The following is a 22661-nucleotide window of genomic DNA, read 5'->3' on the forward strand; positions in this document are numbered from 1 at the left end:
CTGACTTGTGACAGCCTTCAGGAGACTCGCTAATGCTTCTTGTCTCTTTCCCCTCTTCCTCAACCCCACCAGGTCCGGACCTACGATCACTACGGCATCTACCACACCAGCCCGACGCTCGGGAGCCTGACCAAGCCGGTGGTGCTTTGGACACAGCAGGATGTGTGCAAGTGGCTCAAAAAGCACTGCCCGCACAATTATCTCATCTACGTGGAGGCCTTTTCCCATCATGCCATCACAGGTAATCGAGCCTCCCTGGGTTCCCCAAAAGAGGAGGCTCCCCGGAAGAAAGGGGTGCTCTGTAACACATGGCGGTTGGGCTTCGTTGTCAGGATAACAACCGCAGAAAAAGTGCTGAGGCACAAGATTGTAACAATCATTCGTTGACGAGGAGGGGAAGTTTGGAATAAAGCAGGCTTCCTCAACCTCAGCCCTCCAGATGTTTTTGGCCTACAACTCCCATGATCCCTAGCGAGCAGGACCAGTGGTCAGGGATGATGGTAATTGTAGTCTCAAAACATCTGGAAGGCCGAGGTTGAGGAAGCCTGGAATAAAGCAAGACGAAATATCACAGCAAATAATAATAATATAATAATAATTTATTATTTGTACCCCGCCCATCTGGCTGGGCTTCCCCAGCCACTCTGGGCGGCTTGCAACAAAGATCAAAAATACATTAAAATGTCATGCATTAAAACTTCCCTGAACAGGGCTGCCTTCAGATGTCTTTTAAATGTCAGGTAGTTGTTTATCTCTTTGACATCTGGTGGGAGGGCGTTCCACAGGGCGGGTGCCACTACCGAGAAGGCCCTCTGCCTGGTTCCCTGTAGCTTTGCTTCTCGCAGGGAGGGAACCGCCAGAAGGCCCTCAGCACTGGACCTCGGTGTCCGGGCAGAACGATGGGGGTGGAGATGCTTCTTCAGGTATACTGGACCGAGGCCGTTTAGGGCTTTAAAGGTGAGCACCAACACTTTGAATTGTGCTCGGAAACGTACTGGGGGCCAATGTAGGTCTTTCAATCTGCAAAATGCAGATTTTAGCAAGGCTCACGAGGAACTACACACACAATGGTTTTCAACCAATGTGCCATGGGACCTTGGGGTGCCTTGAATGATGGTCAGGGATGCCGCGGGCAACACTGGCCTCTGTCCCTCTTTCCTTCCCTCCCTCCTCTGATGCCCTCTCGCACCTCTGCCTCCCAAAGCCTTGCACAGCTGTTTGTTGCAGCAGCCCTGGCTCCCCAGGCAAATGGTGCCTCTGGGGCTGGCCAGGGGGTGCTTCCCAGACCTCTGTGGGGCACTGTGAGGAGACACCTCTTTGGGGCAGGCAGGGCAGGTCAGGGACCAGGGTGGCAGCTGCTGGGAGGACTCCCAAGGAGAGGGGAGAAGAGAGGAGGCTAAGGGAACACTCCACAAGGGAGGGTGTTCGAAGAAGAGTGAGGGGCTGCCAGTTGCGTGGCAAGTCCCCTCCCCCAAGTGAAATGAAGACACCGGACACATTATTTAAGGTTAATGGGCATAAAAAGGCCACAACTTTATTGATTACAGGAATTGAAAGGTATTGGCCTTAGGAATTGGCTCCTATCGACTACCCGGCATGGAGACCGGGAAGGGTTGTCCACAAGCCATGGGAGTCCTGTTGAAGTACGCCAGCTAGGATCCCACGGGTGTCACCTAGCAGAAAAATAAGAAGTATTGAGGGGTGCTTTAAGCAACTGGGAACAGGCATGCTTCTAGATAATACGATACGATAATCTTTATTGTCATTGTCCCATACAGAACAACAAAATTGAAAACTCTACAGAAGACCTTCAAAACCCAACAAGCCTGCTATCCCAGCCTGGTTAGCCCCCTAAAAACTCTGATACCCCATTTTTAAATACAATATACTCCTATACAGACTCCTTACAAGAGCCAGTGTAGTATAGTGGTTAAGAGTGGTGGACTCGTAATCTGGTGAACCGGGTTCAGTTCCCTTCTCCTCCACATGTAGCTGCTGGGTGACCTTGGGCTAGTCACACTTCTCTGAAGTCTCTCAGCCCCACTCACCTCACTGAGTGTTTGTTGTGGGGGAGGAAGGGAAAGGAGATTGTTAGCCGCTTTGAGACTCCTTTGGGTAGTGATAAAGCGGGATATCAAATCCAAACTCTTCTTCTCTTCTTCTTCTTACAATGCGTTTAAAACCAAAAGTGCATTTGGGTAGAAACTGTTTCTCAGGCGGCTAGTCCCAGTCTTTATAACCCTGTACCTTCTTCCAGAAGGCAGAAACTGAAAGAGATCATTTCCGGGGTGCGCACTATCCTGCGCTATCTCTGCAGCTTTCTTATGGCACCTGGAAGCATAGATTTGATCCAAGGTGGGAAGAGTGCACCCAATTATTCTCTCCGCAGTCTTTACAACCCTGGACAGCATTGTTTTTTCCCTGACCGTGCAGCTCCCAAACCACACAGAGAGACCATAAGTTAATACACAGTACAATGGTAAAATGCCATCAACAGGTCCTTTGAGAGATTGTTTTTCTGGAGGATTCTCAGAAAATATAATATAATGCTGTGGCGCTAAGTTTTTAGGAGAGTGGCTATATTACAATCTGGCATGCTTCGGCAAACAGTGGATGGATGAGTCGGGGAGCAGCCAATGGGATCTCAGGACGGCGGGAGGGGTGCATATTTTCTCTGGCTCTGACACGGTCTAAAGGTTATTGGATTCTTTGTCCAGAACTTAGCATTTTCACGCTCTTGCCTAGAGGATCGCTCCTTTTGTCACATATGTACAGGCGAGCAACAGAGCCGGCGCAGCCATTGGGCAGAGGGAGGCAACCGCTTTTGGCGGCAGAAGCTGAGGGGTGGCAGCAGCACTGCTTCGTTGACTGTTCCCTTCTGTTGGTGGGCAGAGGCAGGAGTGCCCTGCCCCAGCCAGCAGCCCTCAGGGATGCTACTGTCCTGTTGCCAGCATGGAAGTTTGAGTCAGCTCTCGGCCCAGTCACCTTCTGAACGTGAAAGTGGAGTAGGGGAGCCATCTTGTTGTCCTTTGCCTCAGGCGTCAAAAGGTTTGGGGCCGGTTCTGCCAGGCAGCATTAATTGCTCCTTGTGTAGGTACTTGCGGCAGCCTTTCAGCGTGACATCCTTTCTGGGTTTTCCAGGCTGACAGAAAATAGTAGAGCCAGGGCGGCTTGATCTGGAGAACAAAAGGATCTTTGCAGGAGAACATGAAGCAGACAAGCAAGTGAAGTTGCTGGATTAATATTTTACAAGCAAGAGAGAAAGTAGCCAGGGCCAATAATTACTGCACAGACACCGTCTGGGGTGTGTGTGTTTGTTTGCAACCAAAGAAAGGCAGACAGATCAAACTGCCTGTGTTTCCCCTCACCCCAACCTTTGCTTAGAAGAGGGTAACGTATCTGTGTCCTGATTTGGGAGGCAGAGAGGAAGAAAGGGAAGAGAAAGGGAGCGAAGTTGTGGTGTTTTCTCCCTGGGAGTCACAAAGGCTGCTCCCTCAGCCTCGCGTGCCTTGGAGGGTTTGGTGAAACACTAATGGAACGGCTCGCTCAAGCCCTTGCATTGGAAATAAAGGAAGCATTAGCAATTGTACCCGCAGGAGAGGTGGGCCGAGCGATTTATAACATCCCTCCGCTCACAAAGCCTGGATGGCAGGAGAGGGGGCTGATGGGAAAATCTTGCGTTCTAGGGAGGATGCACCAATCTGTTCCAACATTCCTCCAGTGCTCACAGAGGAGCCTTTGAAATAAAATGTGTTTTGATGCAGGAGGTAGATTGGAGAAACAGAGAGAAACCCCATTGCAGGAAAGAAATACCTTCCAAGCTGCATGATTTGTAGGGTTGGGGCAGCACAGCATCATTTTATGGCAGATTTCATTTTATTCATTACACTTACGTCGCACCTTTCCTCCGAGGTGCGCAAGGCGATCCTCCGCCTCCCCGTTTTATCTCCACAACAGCCCTGCGAGGCGGGTTAGAGTGACAGCGGCTGGCCCAACATCACCTGGTGCACTTTGCGGCTTAGTGGGGATTTGAACCCAGGTCCTGGCCCAGCACGTGAACCACTACACCCCCCCTGGTCACACTTTGAGGGTTTGGGGTTTTGTTCCTTGTTGTTAAATAGCAATCAGTGAGTTGGTGGGGGGAGGAATCGGGATCAGGACTGTGGGGCATGGGGAGGGGGTAGTTGAGTCCTTTGCACCCCCCCCCCCGCTGTAGCCCAAAATGAACGCTGAGTCCTTGAAGCCTCTGTCACAGCAGTCTCCCTCATGCGCCAGGCAAGAACTCTGGAGGGCAAGGATTTCTGAAACGGCCACAGGGTGGGGAGGAAAGGGTTAAAACCCCTCATGTACACATAGGCACACACATGTATCTGACAAGCTGCCATCTGAAACGCCCAGATACATGAATTGCCTATCATCCAGTTTGACCTGTTTTATGCTGTAGAAAAACCACCACAAAATTTTGGGTTGAGTCTGGGAACAATGTTGTTGTTGTTTAGTCATTTAGTCGTGTCCGACTCTTCATGACCCCATGGACCAGAGCACGCCAGGCACTCCTGTCTTCCACTGCCTCCCACAACTTGGTCAAACTCATGCTGGTAGCTTTGAGAACACTGTCCAACCATCTTGTCCTCTGTTCTCCCCTTCTCCTTCTGCCCTCCACCTTTCCCAACATCAGGGTCTTTTCCAGGGAGTCTTCTCTTCTCATGAGGTGGCCAAAGTCTTGGAGCCTCAGCTTCACAATCTGTCCTTCCAGTGAGCACTCAGGGCTGATTTCGTTAAGAATGGATAGGTTTCATCTTCTTGCAGGCCATGGGACTCTCAAGAGTCTCTTCCAGCACCATAATTCAAAAGCATCAATTCTTCGGTGATCAGCCTTCTTTATGGTCCAGCTCTCACTTCCATACATCACTACTGGGAAAACCATAGCTTTAACTATACGGACCTTTGTCGGCAAGGTGATGTCTCTGCTCTGGGAACAATAGGGCATGTCATTTGAAGGGGCGAAGCTTACATTTTGCAAATTTCTTTAGTGAGGGGTCTTAAAAATACATTTTGGGGGGTGAAGAATTCAAATCTGCCATCATTTTAGTGATTGGACATTTAGCTTGGTGAGATGGAGAAGCGCAGAAACTGCCTTTGGAAAACCAAAGCGTTTCGATTTTACCTTATGAAAATGGCAGGTAATGCTTTATAAAATACAGAGTATGGCTGCAGGTACTTGGCAATGATTTCTAATGATTTCCGTGCCACGTTGCACACATTTTACTTACCGAGCAAAGCTAAACAATACTGATTTAACCAAAATACCTATTGAGTTCCCAGGTCATGTTACAACATTTTAGCGCCCCCCCCCCCCCATTTTTGGAAGTTGAAAGATTCAACGCACCGTATGCGGAACGGTCTGTCTATGCCTGGGCTGTCACCACTTCAGGCTACAAGGGGGAGCTGGGCTGGATTGCTCCCTACTCCCAAAAAATAAAACCCCTCTGCACAGAAGCTTGGTGTCAGGAAGAACACCCACCCACTCGCCCTGCAGAGCTCTTATCTGGCCCTTTCTCCCTCCTCCTCCTCCTCACGGTTCTGCTTTCTTCCCGGCAGGTCGGGCGTTGCTGAGGCTGAACGCGGAGAAGTTGCAGCGCATGGGGATAATCCACGAGTCTCAGCGGCAGGAAGTCCTCCAACAGGTGCTGCAGCTGCAGGTGCGCGAGGAAGTCCGCAACCTACAGCTCCTCAGTCAAGGTACGGTGGCTGGGGGGGGGCGGGATGTCCCCAAATCACTCCTGATTCCCTGTATTTGAGTGGCCTGCTGCGTTGGTCAGCCTAAAGACGAATAACCTCTGGGGGTTACTTCTTGCTCCTCCCGGGTCTGTCTGTCTTGCCACTGGTAAAGGACAGGGGAGGGGAGGGCAGATTCTGATAAAAGGAAGCAGAAAGAGATATGGATTCTACTTCTCCACCTGCAAAGCCTGGGACTTGTGGGGTGAAGCTTTGAGATTCGGGGCACTTTCAGACTGTTGATGGTTTTGGGTGGGATTCAGTTCTGCACTAGCAAATCCACGTTGCATTGTTAAAGCTGAGCTGGGCCTCTTGCACAACAAGCCTCTTTGCCCCCCAAACTGGACTTTTTGCAATAAGGGAACCTGCCGGCAAATTGCACTGGGGAAATGTGGGGTAACGAACAACTGCCAGGCACAACATCGTTTAACCTCCCTGCCAACAAATCAGGATGAATGCTGACTTCATCCGACCTCCCGGCAAGCTTCTGTGCCAACAGATCAGGGTGAATCTTGCCCGGAAGTGACATTTGCATCTCAGCCATCCTTTGAAAGAGCGTTTAAACAGGATGTTGTGGGTGCTTCAACACACAGCAGTTTGTTGTGGACTTGGGTGCTGCTTATTCCTGCAGTCTTATTGCAAGATCCACATGTCGTAGTATTATATATTTTTTAAAAAACCCTTTCCCATAGTTCCCCATCCCTTCACCTTCCCATTTGCCATTTCCAAAGGTGCCGTAGCATCTTTTGACTTTTACTCATTGATTTTCCGCGGAAATAGAAAATCCGTTTTAAGTTGGAAACTACCATATTTTTCGCTCCATAAGACGCACTTTTTTCCTCCTAAAAAGTAAGGGGAAATGTCTGTGCGTCTTATGGAGCAAATGTGTGGTCGATCGCTGGCTCCCTTTCCGGCCCCTTGCCCAGGCCTCCATTGCTGAATGTTCTGCAGACGGAGGCTGTTTGTTTCCCCAGCGACATGTGACTGGCTGATTAGATTATCTGTCTGGAAACTGTAGAAACGGCTGCCTTTCCTTTCCTAAAGAAGCTGCAGAACTGTGAGTTCAACCCCATAAAAACAGGATTTTTTTTACCTTTGCAAAGTAAGCTCAACAACTTTGAGCTCATCCTTAAAAAAGCGGGGCTTTTCCCCTTTGCAAAAGAAGCTGCACAACTGTGAGATGGTCCTCAAAAAACCGGGGCTTTCCCCCTTTCCTCCTCTAAAAACCAGGTGCGTCTTATGGTCAGGTGCGTCTTATGGAGCGAAAAATACGGTAATAGGGGGTGGGAATTTGATGAGGATGACATCAGATAAGAGTCTGAACAAATTTTGCATGCACCGACCCCTCCATAAACTGCTGTGTGGAAGCACCTGCTGCAACCCACCTGAGAGGGAGGGTCCCGCAAGGAAGGGTGATGCTGCCCAGGGGAAAAAGTCGCCAGCCAGCCATCTTCCTCTCTTTCACCCTCCATCTCTTCCCTCGATTCTCATTCCATCCTTTGAGTCTGCTCCCCACCTTTCCCCTTCCTTCCCCATCTCGCTGCCTCCTCCTAGTCGCCCTCTCTGCTTCCTCCCTTCCTACTTCTTCTCTTCCCACATTTCATCAATCTCCTCCATTCCTTTTCTCTTCCTCTTTCCTCCGCGGTTCAGCATCCCCACACCTTTGCTCCTTCCCTCCACATGTTGTCTCCTTATGCTTGCCCTCAGCCTTGCTTCAGACGAGGGGAGCAGGGTCAGCCTGGCCTTGTTCCTGCTTCATGGATGGGGCCCTGCAGCTGGGCTCTCTCTCCCCCCCCCCCCCGTTACGTTCACCCAGTTGTCTTGCTCCCGAAGCAAGACTGGACCAGAGGCCTCCAAGATCTGTCTGCTGGAAACCGTTCTGAGAACCTTCCAAGTGTCTTCACCCTCTCCCCCTTGACCTCATTTCCAACTTCCAGGTGGGCCCAGGAGTGCTGTCCCCCAGTCTTGCTTGAGGCATCCCTTTCCCCAATTCACCCGTCGCCACGATTTCCACCTGTGTCCTCCGCCTCCAATCTCCCTTGACAGCTTTGGTACTTACTCCCTTTTTTCTGTTTCTTTCCTTCGCTCCCAACCCTCCTTCTTCCAGCCTCTTTTGGGAACATCTCCTAACCCCTCCGGCTTGTCCCGGCACGACACTGTGAAGTTGCATCGCTTCTGGGATGCGGATGGCTTGTGTGGACCGCAGGTCTGGACACCTCGATTGCATGCTTGGGAAATTAGGAAGGGACCCGATCCCAGACTGGCTCCAGGGGGGGCGGTATTTGGTGCGCTCGCTCTCCCCAACCATACCCCGACACCCACCCCTCACTCTTCTCTTTGATTCCTCATTGGTTCCATGCAGAGACCAGCTGCTGTCTGGCTCAGAACTCATGCCACGCCAAACCACCGCCACTAGGACTTGTCAAACTCAGCCTCGTGGGATCCGATCACAGTGCGAAATTGTTTCCTTGACGAAACCAGCGAGGACAGACTTTCTCCCCAGAAGGACATGGAAGACTTCTGAATCTGAGGATTTTGCAAATGCTTCACTCGTTTCATTGTACAGGCGTCTTGGATCTCGTTCAGAGGCTCTCCGTAGCGATCGGGTGTGTGGGCTGGAGTGGTTCAGAAGCCATCCTCCAAATTCAGGATTCCCAGGTCGAACCCTTGCCTTTGCCACAAACTCACCAGCCTCTGACCTCCCCCCCCCCCCACAACCATCTGCAATATGAGAATAAAAACCCTGGTCTACCTTACAGGGGTGTTGGGAGGATAACAACCAGCTGCCCATCGTTTTGAACACTCCTTAACATGCTACGTAAGCACTGTTTATTATTACTACTGCTACATGAGAGTAAAAACAATGGGGGGGGCCTCTGTGTATGGGTGTGTTAATGCAAAACTTTGGTCAGATTTTTAACCTGAATGCACAAATGCCCGAACTTGACTTTTTAAAAATAATATGCTTTTAGGGCAATTCCTGCTGCTAATTGCAGTGGATTCTTTGTCCAACATTCAGACTGTCCCCTCCTTGCTGAGGCTGTGATATATTTGGGGAGGGAGGTTGTGTTGAGAAGCCAAGGCTGGATTGAGAGTGATGGCAGCCGGTGACTCTACGTACTGCCAGACACTGGCCACAGAAGCAGCCTGTCTCTGTCACTGGTCATCTTGGAAATTTTGGAGGGACTGTAGCTCAGTGGTAAAGCACCTCTTTAGCATGCAAATGGTCTCAAGTTCAGTTCCTGGGGTCTTCAGTTCCAAAGATTTGGGAGCAGTTGTTGGGAGGGACCCCAGACAGAAACACTGCCCAATACTCAACTTTGCGGACAAATTCTTGGACCTGCTATAAGGCCGCTACCCAACAACAACCCACATTTCTGGAACGGGAATTTAAATTACGAATCACCCAGTGAAGCTTGATGTATTTTAACAAGGTTTTCTGTAAAAAGAAAAAAGCAAAGCCAAACAAAACAACATCAACGAGAGTGTGCAAACACACAAAATCCCTGAAAGGTAGTAAATGTTGTTATCATTATCAATATTAATTTATTAAATTTGTATATCGCCCTTCATCCAAAAGATTGCAGAGCGCTTCACAGCATAAAAATATAAATCGAGAACACAAAATGCATAATGAAGCAAAAAAATAAAATAAACCAGCAACCCCAAACCCCCCCCCCCCCCCAGTTAAAAGGCTAGAGAATGTTAATCAGTCAGAGACTCCCTGGAGAGAGCGTTCCACAAACAGGGAGCCACCACACAAAAGTCCCTGTTTTCATGTTGCCATGCTCCAGACCTCTTGTGGAGGAGGCACGTGAAGAAGGGCCTCTGATGATCGCAGGGTCTGGGTCGGTTCAAATGGGGAAAGGGGTCCTTGAGGTATTGCGGTCCTGAGCTGTTTAATAATGACTTGTGAAAGAGGCTTTTGACATTCCCTCTTCCCCACCCCCCAACCCACCCACATCTAATAATGATGCTTGGCATGTGCTGAGTGGTGGTTCGCAAGCAGTGTCACAGTCCTCCTTTCAACAGCTGGGGGGAACTGTGGCCCCGTCTCTTATTTCCTGCAAGCAGGGGGGGGGGTGGAGAAGGAGGGCACGTCCTCTGAAAAAGGTCAAAGAGTCGTTGGCCCCTTCTCCTAGCATACTGTTGGATGGGAATGACAGAGATGGAAGTGTCCCAGAGAGAGGGGGGGGAGGGAGAGAAGGGGTGTCACAAAGGGAGAAGAAGAGAAAAGGAGATGAGGGGGAGAGAGAAAGAAAGAGAGAGAAAAAAAGAGAGAGAAAGAAAGAAAGAGAGAGAGAGAGAGAGAGAGAGAGAGAGAGAGAGGAAGGAAGGAAGGAAGGAAGGAAGGAAGGAAGGAAGGAAGGAAGGGCGGGCCAAATACCTTTGGCTCTGGTTCCATCTCGTACAGTGGTACCTCTGTTTGCAAACAGGATCCGTTCCGAAGCCCCGTTCGCAACCTGAGAGGAATACAACCCACGTCTGTGCGTCTGCACATGCACAGGTCGCAATTTGCCACTTCTGCACATGTGCATAACGTCATTTTTGTGTGTCTGCGCATGCGCGAGCGGCGAAACCCAGAAGTAACCCTTTCCGGTACTTCTGGGTCGCCGCAGGACGCAACCTGAAAAGACATAACCTGAACCGAACGTAACAAGGGGCACGACTGTACTAGCGTACACCTCAAAGGTATTTTGCCCTAACTACAAACTTTAGCACCTTCTGTATTTCTGTGCACAGCCTCTATGCCCTCCCAAAGTTAAAAAAAAAGGTCTGCACCAAAACACTTGTGATTAGAAAGTGCTGCCCGAGCATCACTTGATTCGCAGTGTGTATCCTCCAGCACTGCTGCACTCGAGAGCCGAAACTCACTGTGAAAACCCTAGAGATCAGGTCACTGCTGGATACTTGAAGGCCTTCCTCAAGCTAAATAGCGAGGGCCACTTCTAATGCTTCTCCTTTCAGAAACCACACTTGTTCCTCCAGCCCATCCTTTGCCCAACTTGGCAGGTAGTTAGAAAGGGCCGGAAGAAAGCCCCAAACTTCTGAACCGGAGAAGATGCCTTATACGGAGCCAGGCCGTTGGCCATCATAGAATTGTAGAGTCGGAAGGGACTATCAGGTGTCATCTAGTCTGACCCCTTGCAATGCAGGAATCTCAACAACCCATGTCAACATCATCCACTCTGGCAGCTCTGCAGCATCCCTGGTGGGGACGCTGTCTTCAAGGTCTTACTAAACACCCCCCCTCCCCTGACGGACAGCTGACCCATTTTTGGGAAACTAGGTAGATTCACCTTGGTGGTTGAGGTGAGAGTTTTTCCCATGGGGGGAAAATCTGTAGCCGTATAGATTTGGGTCCATGACCTTTGGGTCCATTTCGGTAACTGGGCTGAGTTACTCTCCTTGCTCCCTGCACAGACCCACCTGAACGCACTCCTGTCCTTCGCTTGCCTCCAGTGCAGCAGACCATGCTTTCTAAAGACTCTCTCCCCTGCCCCAGATAAAACGTGCAGCTCAGAATGCGCCCAGAGCACTCCTGAAAATCGATTTAGCTTACATCAAGAGGCAATGCTTTTGCAATCATTGCGCTGCCCTTGGCAGATTCCTCTGCTTCTGAGGCTGCCCCCAATCCTTCAATTCTCCTCCTGTGCACAGTCTATTACAATTAATAGCGGTGCCGTTATCTGCAGGGTACGCCCCACTGCCAAGGTCATAAGTCAGCCCATTAAAACCCGGCGCATGTTATTGCTCCCTCAACAATGAATTATTATTGGCGTTTGAAATTCGGGACTGTGCAAGGCAATCGCAGGGACTAGTAGCGCAGAAGGCAGCAAGACGGCTTGGCTTAATGGAGCAGCCTCCGATGACGTCATAGCCGTGTGGTCTGGGGCTGATGGGAGTTGGAGTCCAGTGACCTCTGGAGGGTCACAGGTTCCCATCTCCTGTGGGACCTCACAGAGGCAGATTTAGGGCAGGAAAAATAGTTCCACCGCGCTGGGCGCTGAGCCCAGTGGGTGCCGAAACTATGAGCAGAATGGAAGGCAAGAGGCGAATTTTGGCCTTGCATCGTTGAAATTTGAAAGACCAAAGTCTGCCCCTGGTCTACCTTTTCTCTGCCTAGGAGTGCTCCCAAAGCCACCAATAAGTTCGGTTGTACGAGCCACTGCAAAGGGTGTTCTTCCCAGCTTCCCAGCCTCCGTCACCCACCTCCCCCCCAGCTCTTTCTGCCCACCCAGCTGTGAAACAATGCTTTTGATTAGCTCCCCGGCAGTCCTCCCCGAGGTGAGCTCATCCCCACAACAGGCTGGGCAATAAGGTCCCTTATCAAATGTCCAAAGTAATTTCCCTAAGCCGTCTCTCCTCACCCTCTAAATGGGCAGCTCTGCCGTGGCAGTCAGACGGAGCCTCTGGGAAGAACCTGGCCATCTTTGCCCTTCAGCCCGGCTGCTCAGACCCGTTCTGCAGAAATTAGATTGGGGGCAACGGCATTGTCCTCGAAGCTCCAAATTCCTGTTACACCAGATATAAAAGCTCCTCGGTTTTGCATTGTGAGAGGAAGGCCCTTTGCTCTGGGCAAGTCAGAACTCTGATTCGGCCGCTCATTTATTTCTTATACCACTAAATGTATTAAAAATATTGTCCAATGACCAATGTAGCCCATTTGCATCAGGGCCTGCCTTTGACTTAGAACCATAGAATTGGAAGGAATCACCAGGGTTCATCTAGTCCAACCCCCCCCCCCCCGCAAGGCAGGAATCTTTTGCCCAATGTGGGGCTCGAACCCACAACCTTGAGATTAAGACTCTCGAGAGTCAGGTCCATAATCCGTAATCTGTCTGGTTTAGGGCTGCTAGTATGGTGCAGTGGTTAAGAGCTGTGGACTCGTAATCTGGTGAACTGGGTTCGCTTCCCCGCTCCTCCACATGCAGCTGCTGGGTGACCTTGGGCTAGTCACACTTCTCTGAAGTCTCTCAGCCCCACTTCCCCACTGAGGAAGGGAAAGGAGATTGTTAGCCGCTTTGAGATTCCTTAGGGTAGTCTCTCAGCCCCACTTCCCCACTGAGGAAGGGAAAGGAGATTGTTAGCCGCTTTGAGATTCCTTAGGGTAGTGATAAAGCGGGATATCAAATCCAAACTCCTCCTCCTCCTCCTCTTCTTCTTCTTCTTCTTCTTCTTCTTCTTCTTCTTCTTCTTCTTCTTCTTCTTTGCTCTCTGGGAGCTGTTATCCACCAGGGCAAACGCAGCCCATTAGCTCAGCCATCCTGTCTCATTTTGCATCCCCAGCCTGGCAGATACGGCCCCTCAAGAAAATTAAGGCGTATTGAGCACCTACTCCACTCAGAAGCTTTATTTGTACACTTGTGCCCCTCTCAAAGGAGCTTGAGATGGTGTGCATGGTCTCCCAGGTCCCACTCTGACACATGTCACCATCATACTATCCTGGCTTCCTCAGGCCGGTAGCTACTCCAGCTTCTTTTAACCTGGAGACTCCTGGGCTTGAGTCTGGACTTACTTAGGTGCAAAGCATGTGATCTACCACTGACCGGAGACCCTGGAGTGGTGAGCGGAGAAGAACCAGAAGGAGATACAATTGTCAGTTGCCTGTGCTGTTAGAAATGAGAACACTGTTAAGCCACCGGAAATTGAGAGGATAAAGTGTGGCTGTTTTTCTGGTGTTTTCATAAGAGCAAAATGCCTGTCGCTGTGACACGCACCGTCTTCGGCAACCTGGTATCCTCCAGATGTCTCAAACTACAACTCCCATGGTGGGAGTTGTAGTCCCAGGCATCTGGAAGGCGCTGCCAGCTTGGCGACGACTTGGCCACGGGATGGCATTTGTAACGCAAGGATCATTCGGGGGATCGCATTCTAATGTCGTCCTCTCAAGTGCAGCGCTGTTACTTTTTTCCCATAGGAGTGAATGGCGTCCATTGGAGATGGTCTGGGCAAGCACACCAGCCCGTGGTCACCTGAACTGTTGCAAACTGAGCTTCTGCTGTTGGCATTGCTCAGCTGAGCTCCAGGGCTGGGAACCTCGAGGCCAGGGGGGTCTAACCATATAGAATGCCAGGTGTGGGGCAGGTAAAAATGTGGCTTAGCCAAATGGAGCTTGGCTGGGCCCCCCAATCAGCTGATTGGAGATGCCTCCCAAGCCCTAACTGCTAGGCAAGATGGTGCTTTGAAAGAGGCTCCTGTTTGCTGCCTATGGAGTAGCTCCTTTGAATGCTCTCTGTTGCCCAGTGCTTATGAAGGGGCTTCTGAAGACCCCTGTGGGTGGGTGGGGGTCACTTGTGACCTCAGGTGATTGGCAGGTGGTTGGCTCCACTCGCCTGCCAAACATGGCCCAGGAGAAGTGGTGGAGGTAACAATTATTTGGCCATCGGCCAGATCCAGCCCCCAACCTGGGCAGAGCTGACACCTGGGTTGGGTTTCAAAGCTACACTTCAATCATAGAGTTGGAAGGGACCCCTGAGGTTCATCTAGTCCACCCCCTGTCATGCATGACTTGATTGGTTCAGATCCGGCCCTATGGAGCAGCAGAAATCAAGCTTGCTCTGTCTTCCACCTGGAGTGTTACAGAAACAGCCTTTGTTGTAGATTCTCCAGCCGACAACCTCCTGCCAAGTTTTCAGATATCACCCAGTTCCCTTTTGCCACATAGGTAAAGGTAAAGGGACCCCTGACCATTTGGTTCAGTCGTGGCCAACTCTGGGGTTGCGGCAGTCAGCTTGCTTTATTGGCCGAGGGAGCCGGCGTACAGCTTCCGGGTCATGTGGCCAGCATGACTAAGCCGCTTCTGGCAAACCAGAGCAGCGCACGGAAACGCCGTTTACCTTCCCGCCGGAGCGGTACCTATTTACCTACTTGCACTTTGACGTGCTTTCAAACTGCTAGGTTGGCAGGAGCAGGGACCGAGCAACGGGAGCTCACCCCGTCGTGGGGATTCGAACCACCGACCTTCTGATCAGCAAGTCCTAGGCTCTGTGGTTTAACCCACAGTGCCACCCGTGCCACATACCCTCCTCGTAATAGCAAACCCACTTTCCTCGTTCCAGTCCTTCTGTAGCCCAACAGGCTCCCTATGCAAGAAGGAGCTACCAGGTGGGTTGATAGAAGCCCCCGTGTTTGCAGAACTACAAGAAAAACCCAAGCATTAGGTAGGGGGAACTGTAAGGGGGGGGGGGAATGCACCCAAAACCACCCTAAGCAGGACAGGATGGAATGGAGTAGCCTGATAAAGGGCATGGCTGGCTGAACAAGCACTCTACCCTGAAATATTTTGTTGCAGGCCTCAGCCTTTTCAAAGGGCTCATCTGGTCTGCAGTTGTGCACACAGCGGGTACCTGGCAGCTGGCTGCATCCCTCCTGTCTCTGGGGGCCTGGGCCCCCCAGACAGATAGCAACCATTAATTACTCCACCGGGTGGATTTGCCTTACGCCAAGGAGACATTTTTTTCCGGGCATTTGCACCCCTGAAACCTTGGGGTGGGTTACTGACTCAACGAAACATCACTGAGCAGGTCTCAAAGATTTGTGAAACCGCACGCGTCCCCCTGCAGTCTGCCCACATTTTTATTATTCCCATTGATCCCAAGACTGGTGACAGCGCAGGACATCATGCAATAAAGTGGGTGGTGTGTGTGTGTGTGTGTTTCTTGAATGTATTTATTGTGTCTCAGAGAATTTGATTCCAGTGAGGTACCCCTGGGCTCATCTGCACTGCATACGTAAACTGGTTTAATCATCGGGAAACCCTGGGGGTTATAAGTGGGGGCTGGGAATCACTTAGCACCCTAGACCTGACTTTCGGTCATCCGCATGGCTGCTTTGTGCTGCAGTGGAGAGTTTTTTTGGAGGGGGCAAAGTGGCCGCAAGGGCAGCATGGTGCACACTCACCGGCGGAGCCAAGCCGGTATGTCTGCCGGCGCATTTGCACCTTGCCAGTCTCGCCTCTCCTGCTCACCTTTCCCCCTATGCAGCAGTGGGGGTCGGGCGAGCACCTCCACTCGCTCTCCTCCTGTACGCTACTGAGCCTTGCCAAACTTCAACTCCCGAGGTTTTTTGGTTTTGTTTTATTTAAGAGACTCCATGGCACTTAATGAAATGAGCCAACATAGGTTTGTAGCGCAGATCAAGCCACTGAGTTGACCTTTCTCTACTGTATGTGATTTTGTGTATATTTCCAATGCCATGCTGGGGGAAGGAAGGGGAAGCATCTGTGTCTACTTTTCGTTTGTTTGTTTCTGGGGGCGGGGGGTGGGAAATCGGGGGACGAAGGTGAATAGAACAACAGCTTTTTTGTTTTATTTGGTTGGTTTTTGTACTCGACACAAATATCAAAATTAAAAGAAACTGTTCTTTAAAATTAAAAGAAGAAAAAGAGGCCTCAGTTGGTTGGTTAATTATTTCTTCCTGCCTGGTACTCGCGCCATTGCAACCTCAGGTCTTGACTACTGCAATGTGGTTTCTGCAGGGCTGCCCTTGAAGGCTGGGTTGAAGTCTTTGCTGGTGAAGTCAGGTGTGGCACCTGACAGCCGCAGGTAGATACCAGGACTCACTGGTGTGATGCCATCTTTCCCTTGCCCCCTGAAGCAGATAGCTGGTGCCAAAAGCTTCCTTATTTTAGTTACATCATTAGCCGCTGCCCTGAAGAGGCTTCGCGCGGCTATCCCAAAAGCCAGAACAGCAAGAAGGATAGCTGTTCAGTGATCCCTCTTGCTGTTCTGGCTTCTGGGATTCAGAATATTTTTTTTCTTGTTTTCCTCCTCCAAAAACTAGGTGCGTTTTATGGTCTGCTGCATCTTATAGAGCGAAAAATACGGTAGTTCCCAATTAACAGTGTCTTCTGGGCAGTTGATGCACACACAAATGCCTTAAGAACAATTGTTAACCGCTCTAGGGATAAAACATCACATAACAAACCACAGCACAAAGCCAGCAACTGCAAAAACCTTCATGAGCGCACCTGATCAATGATCTGAAAATGCTTGGAGACAGGTAAGTAAGCAGGTGAGAGCTGAAAAAGGTAGCCTGGCCACAAAGCCATTTAAAAGTGAAACCTGCCACTTTGAGTTGGGCCTGGAAACAGACCAGAAGCTCATGCAGATGGTTCAAGTGATCTACTCAGCATATTCTCTGCCTCTCAGGTATAATTCCTCAAAGGAGAGAGGTTCCCCTCCCCAGAATATATTCACACATTTCGTTTCTCCCACTACCATCTCTCGGATGTGCATGTTTTGGGGGGAAATGTCAAAACCTGCCCAGCCTGTTTACCCACAGAAATGGGGTCAGTGGGGAGTGCTTGACCCTTTCCCTCCAGCCAACTTTCTGCTCAAAAGCAGCCCCTTCTGGCAACTGCTTTTCCACCCAAGACACGCACCTCTGTCGGAACTTGCATTCCTCTGGTCAAGCCCTCCAACGGTGATTAACGACCTGAGCCTTTGATGAGGCTCCAGGCACCTTCCCATTATGCAGAGTATACAATCACAGCAGAAGGATGAGAAATATGAGCTACATTGCTAAGAATTTCTAACTACGCAGACAGAAAAGAAATATACATCCTCTCTCTGCGAAAGCAGAGAGGCAACTGGTACAAAGAAACAGGAAACCAGTAATATCAACATCCGTCTCCCGTGAGACTTCCAGCAGTCTAGAATCTCTGGAATGTAAACAGAGTCTTGTGACTCCAAGCACTGCACAGTGGCACAAACAAAAACCTAATAGCCCCTCCCCCCCAACTGGTCCATGGGTGGAAAAGCAGCTGGGGAAGGACAGTCATGAGCTCTTCCTACTTGATCTCCCTCTGCTCATATAGGAACCCCTCCTCTAGGGCAGCTGCTATATGTCCGGGTTTTGCAAAATGGCAGCTCGGTGGATTTTTTAGTGAATTGAATATGGCAAGTGGCTTCATTCTTTAAAAAAATGCTGAGAAATGAGATGTGGCCCAAAAACGAGATGTTCCCTCAAGAAAGTTCAAAAACTTTGATCCCAGCATACTGTGCTGGAATGTAAACAGACATGTGACGTGCAGCAATCTCATGCCTGTTCCTTAAGGTGGAATGGAAATGTTAACACCCCCCCCCCAAAAAAAAAGCTCAGAAACTTTGTCCAGATATTCACTTTTGGGAATATGGCAATCTTACCTTCCACCCTTGACTGCTTTTCATTTACGGTCAAACCTCGGTTTCACCGTCTATTGATTCCTGTGCCACCACTTTATTTCTCGCTGCCACCACCCAGGCCCTACCTGGTACAATACTGAGTCCAGTCAGGGTTAAATTGGAACATAAACTTCTGTTTATTTATTGCAGTTTAACAAGTGTGTGGTTTCATAAACGGTATCGGTCAATTACAATCATGGGGTGCCTATCCAGACCTATAACTTCCACTACCTGCTCTCACTTACTAAACCACCTCAGATATTTACGCGTCTTCCTAGCTCCTAACTGTTCCTGACTCAGCTTATTTCGCTACACTAACTCAACCTCCCCACAGACTCTATCCCAATTCACTCCCACTCCAACCAACCACCCAACTCCCAACGAACTCCAACCGAACTCCTCCCTTTGCCCCTCCCAGAGCTGGTTTTATAGTCCCTCTGACTCCACCCCCCTGGGTCCTGATTGGGTAACCTGTTTAACTATTTCACCTCCAGCACTTGGTTCCCAAACGTCACACTTGGTTCCCAAACGGCTCCGTTTTGGAACGTTTCGGCTCCCGGGTGCTTAAAACCTGGAAGTAAATGCTTCAGTTTTTAAACATTTTTCAGAAGCTGGACGTCCAACGGGGGTTGGACTATATGACCCTTGAGGTCGTCGTCCCTTCCAGCGCTATAATTCTATGATTGCATCCCATGTGCATTGGGCCCTTTGAGTGGTGCATCTCGTAGGCTCTGTACATCTACACCACGGCATAATTCAATGTGCAGCTTTTCAATTCACACCCTGTACCTGCTGCGGTATATATTGAACCGCTGTGATAATGTCATAGGAATTTCTTTTCGCTCGTCTAGTGTATCTTCTATTAAAACAAAACAAAGCATTATTTTTGACCTTTAAATCGGTGGAAGATAGGGGACTGAAGCATGAATGACAGCCTTTAGCAATCTTTAATAATGGCAGGGGGGTAGAGAAGAGAGGGGCAGCGATCCTTGGAGAATTGAGTTCTCTGCTTCTCCCTGTTTCTATTTGTGACTGTGGGGCATGGCAGCAGCACTAAGGGGTCTTCCTAAGGCTAAAGAATGGGGAGCAAACTTAGTGATGGGTTGATTGAAAGGATCGCGGAGAATTGAAGGGGTGGCAGACAGAGAAAGGCGAAGAAAAGAGGAGTCAAGGTAGAAGCAGCAGCAAGTACTAAACCAGACATCGGTCCTAAATAATAATAATTTATTATTTGTCCCCAGCCTCTCTGGGCGGCTTCTGTCACTGACGGGCTGCCCTTCTCCCTCCTCGGGGGGGAAAAGCCCCCAAGAGCCCCACACATGCTCCACGCGGCTCGTGAAAGGGAGTGCGGCTCTTGGGGGCTTTTCCGGGAGGTGGGGGAAGGGACTGAGGGGCTGCCCTCTGTCCCTTCCCCCACCTCCCGCAAAAGCCTGCAGGAGCCACACACCCTTTAAAGAGCTTGCGGCTCCTGCGGGCTTTTCTCCCTGCGGAAGCTTCGCATGAAGCAAGAACAGCTAGAGGGAGCGCTGCGCAGCACTCCCTCTGGCTGTTCTGGCTTCTGGGATAGCCGTGCAGCCTGTATTCGCTCCATAAGACGCACACACATTTCCCCTTACTTTTTAGGAGGAAAAAAGTGCGTCTTATAGAGTGAAAAATATGGTAACTAAAGCACAACCCACAGCATAGGCCGTTTAGGGCTTTAAAGGTCAACACCAACACTTTGAATTGTGCTCGGAAACGTACTGGGAGCCAGTGTAGGTCTTTCAAGACCGGTGTAATGTGGTCTCAGCGGCCGCTCCCAGTCACCAGTCTAGCTGCCACATTCTGGATTAGTTGTAGTTTCCGCATCACCTTCAAAGGTAGCCCCACATAGAGTGCATTGCCGTAGTCCAAGTGGGAGATAACTAGAGCATGCATCACTCTGGTGAGACAGTTTGCGGGCAGGTAGGGTCTCAGCCTGCGTACCAGATGGAGCTGGTAGACAGCTGCCCTGGACACAGAATTGACCTGCACCTCCATGCACAGCTGTGAGCCCAAAATGACTCCCAGGCTGTGCACCTGGTCCTTCAGGGGCACAGTATCCCATTCAGGACCAGGGAATCCTCCACACCTGCCCCCACCCCTGTTCCCCAAGAACAGTACTTCTGTCTTGTCAGGATTCAACCTCAATCCATTAGCCGCCATCCATCCTCCAACTGCCTGCTGATCTAGGCCTTGGCTAGAGACAGGATGACCACAGAGCCAAATCTTCATTGGAGCATCGCAATGCAAAATGGCCCATCAGATCTGGGATCGTGATGATATCACCAAGCATCAACATAGCCAGTTCAGAGCAAGGGCCGTGTTTCCTGTGTCACACGGCCCTCACTCTGTATAGGCAGGAAGGAAGCTGAGTCTATAAGTTCTAATGGAGCTTCTGTGCCTTCATTGGTTGAATAGCAGGCAAACGTTGCCTCTTATGCCTTCTATCGCTGCAGTGTTTTGACCCGGCAACCCTAAGCAGGAGGGGCTTACAAAGGACCAAAAGCAGTGAGGGTGGGTGAACTTCACACATTGATTTGAACCAAGCAGGTGATTCTGTAGCCACAGGCTTCAAATCCCTTTCAAATCGCCTGCTGCCGTATTTCAGCTTGTTCCAGCCTCAAAGACCCATCCCCTGCCCAGATGGGAAGGAAATCTCGTGCTTCCTTTTGCAGAAAACAGTTTCGGCTTCATTGAAAGGGGGAAAGGGATAATAAGGGAGTGGGGCAAAGGGCTGCTGAAACAGCCCGCCAAGGACTGTGAAATATGAATTTCATTTCTGCTGCCTTTTGACCTTCTTCCAAAATGCACCCACCGCCGTCTCCAGAGCCCCAGATGGCAACGGCACAGCCTGGGATTGTTTGAATTAGTTGGCTTCGTAGATTTCATAGATAAAATTTAGCTTCTCCCTGCGGAGCAGCAAAGCTCTTAGTCCACACTCTTCCTTTCATTTTCAAGTGTGTGGCTGTGGGATGTCTTGGGGTTTTGCTTGTTTTTTTAATCTTCATTTTTGCGTTACGAAAGGACAAGCATATAAAGCAGGGTAGGCAACCTAAGGCCCAAGGGCCACAAGCTGCCCATGGGGGTCATTTAACCTGCCCATGAGCTGCCCCCAAACCGAGCCACCTGCTTGGTGGGTCCCCACACGCTGCGCTAAACCAGTGCAGTGCAGTGCAGTGCGAGGGCTCACTTCCGTGGCGCCGAAAATTGCGCCTGCGCAGAGGCTCACGCACACAATCTGGCCCACGGAGAGATCTGCACTGGAGTGAACCAGCCCAGGCGAGGTAAACCTTGCTGATGCCTGATATAAAGCATGCAAGATAAAGTCCCATCTCCCCACTCACCCCAAATATCCCACGTGTACAATTCCGTTCCCAAAAAGAAAAAGGTATGAAATATACTGGGAGTCGAGTGTGGATTTCATGCTCTTTATTCAGCTCATGGTAGTGAGGAATGGAAGTTCCCCCAGAATGTCTGCTTTATATACATTATTTACACAATGGGCCCCACGTGATTGGCTAATTCTCCTGTAGGCCAATCAAGTTACGGATTCACTTCCTCCTGGAGTTGGATTGGGTGGCTCCTGCGAACCAATCAGACTGCTGCATTCTGGATCCTATTGTTCTAGGACCAATCAGACAGCTGCATTCTGAATCCTATTGTTCTAGGACCAATCAGACTGCTGCATTTTGGATCCTATTCAACTCAGTATATAACAAGGTAATTAAGAGCAAAGTTCATTTGTTGGAGTTTGGATAGTTGTGATTGTTGGCGGTTGTTGTCTAGTCTTACTTTAACCAGAGAAGACCACGCATGGCTGGTGGGATTGTGCTTCTACTGTCTCTAATGAGCTGAATAAAGATATACCATGTTTTCTCAAATTAACTTTGGCTCTCATGGGATTTTTTCAAGCTTTGCATTTAAGATTAACAGTCCGCTCTGCAGCCGAAGTTGGGGAACAGGGGTGCTGTTTAGCGTGGCACCTTATGCAGCACCCTAAAAGTAGAAACACATCACCAAGGAGTCAGATTTAATCGCTTTACATGGGTGTAGTGGGTGGTGGAAAACCCTCCCCAGTAGTGAGAGTCCTATCTCTGCAAGGCTCCCATGAGCCCAGGGCCGGTCCAAGACATTTTGCCACCTGAGGCAAATCACAAAATGGCACCCCCCCCCAGCAGGGAAGAAGGGTGAGTAAAGATCTAAATCAGGAACAAGAGGAGAATAAAGCTCTATATCAGGATTTGCTGCCCCTGTGGATCTTGCCGCCTGAGGCTGTCACCTAACTAACCTTGCCTCATGGGTGGGCCGGCCCTGGCTGAGCTTTGCCTGGCACCTACCCTGCCCTTTGGGCATCAGGCAAAGACCACTTGGTTTCTCTAGGTCTTAGAAAAGAAATTAAACCCTAAGTGGATTGCAATCATTGCTATTTTTTATCTGCTGTTTTTCAGTTTGTGATATTTTTTCTCGCATTTTCTTGTGTTTTTCTTGTATATAAATCACAATAACAAATCCTTTTTGAAGGGTGTCATAAAACATGTATTAAGCTTCAAATTCTACACTGTTTCCAGGGTTTTAGGTATGAGGTCTTGCAGAACAAGGCCTGGGGTTTGTGATCTGAGACATGAAACACACGTACAACACTTCTGAACCATAGCCACTGTTTGCCTATGAAGGAAAACCTCTGGCCCTCCAGAT

At 50.0% G+C, this 22661-nt stretch overlaps 1 protein-coding gene across 2 annotated transcripts in view; it reads left to right on the forward strand.

Moving 5' to 3' along the window:
- The window catches only part of SAMD10 (sterile alpha motif domain containing 10), a 59223-nt gene extending 43055 nt beyond the window's left edge, over positions 1 to 16168 (forward strand). The window contains exons 3-5 of one of the 2 annotated variants that reach the window (XM_028735467.2): positions 73 to 241; positions 5602 to 5742; positions 8141 to 16168. In XM_028735467.2, coding sequence (XP_028591300.2) covers positions 73 to 241; positions 5602 to 5742; positions 8141 to 8250 — 420 coding nt within the window. In that variant the 3' untranslated portion in view covers positions 8251 to 16168. Of the gene's footprint in view, positions 1 to 72; positions 242 to 5601; positions 5743 to 7885; positions 7985 to 8140 lie in introns of those variants that run through there. The other variant, XM_077929386.1, reaches the window with a different exon arrangement.
- The last annotated feature ends 6493 nt before the right edge of the window (positions 16169 to 22661 follow it).

The sequence above is a fragment of the Podarcis muralis genome, chromosome 5 (assembly GCF_964188315.1).
Source record: "Podarcis muralis chromosome 5, rPodMur119.hap1.1, whole genome shotgun sequence".
Lineage (NCBI taxonomy): Eukaryota > Metazoa > Chordata > Lepidosauria > Squamata > Lacertidae > Podarcis > Podarcis muralis.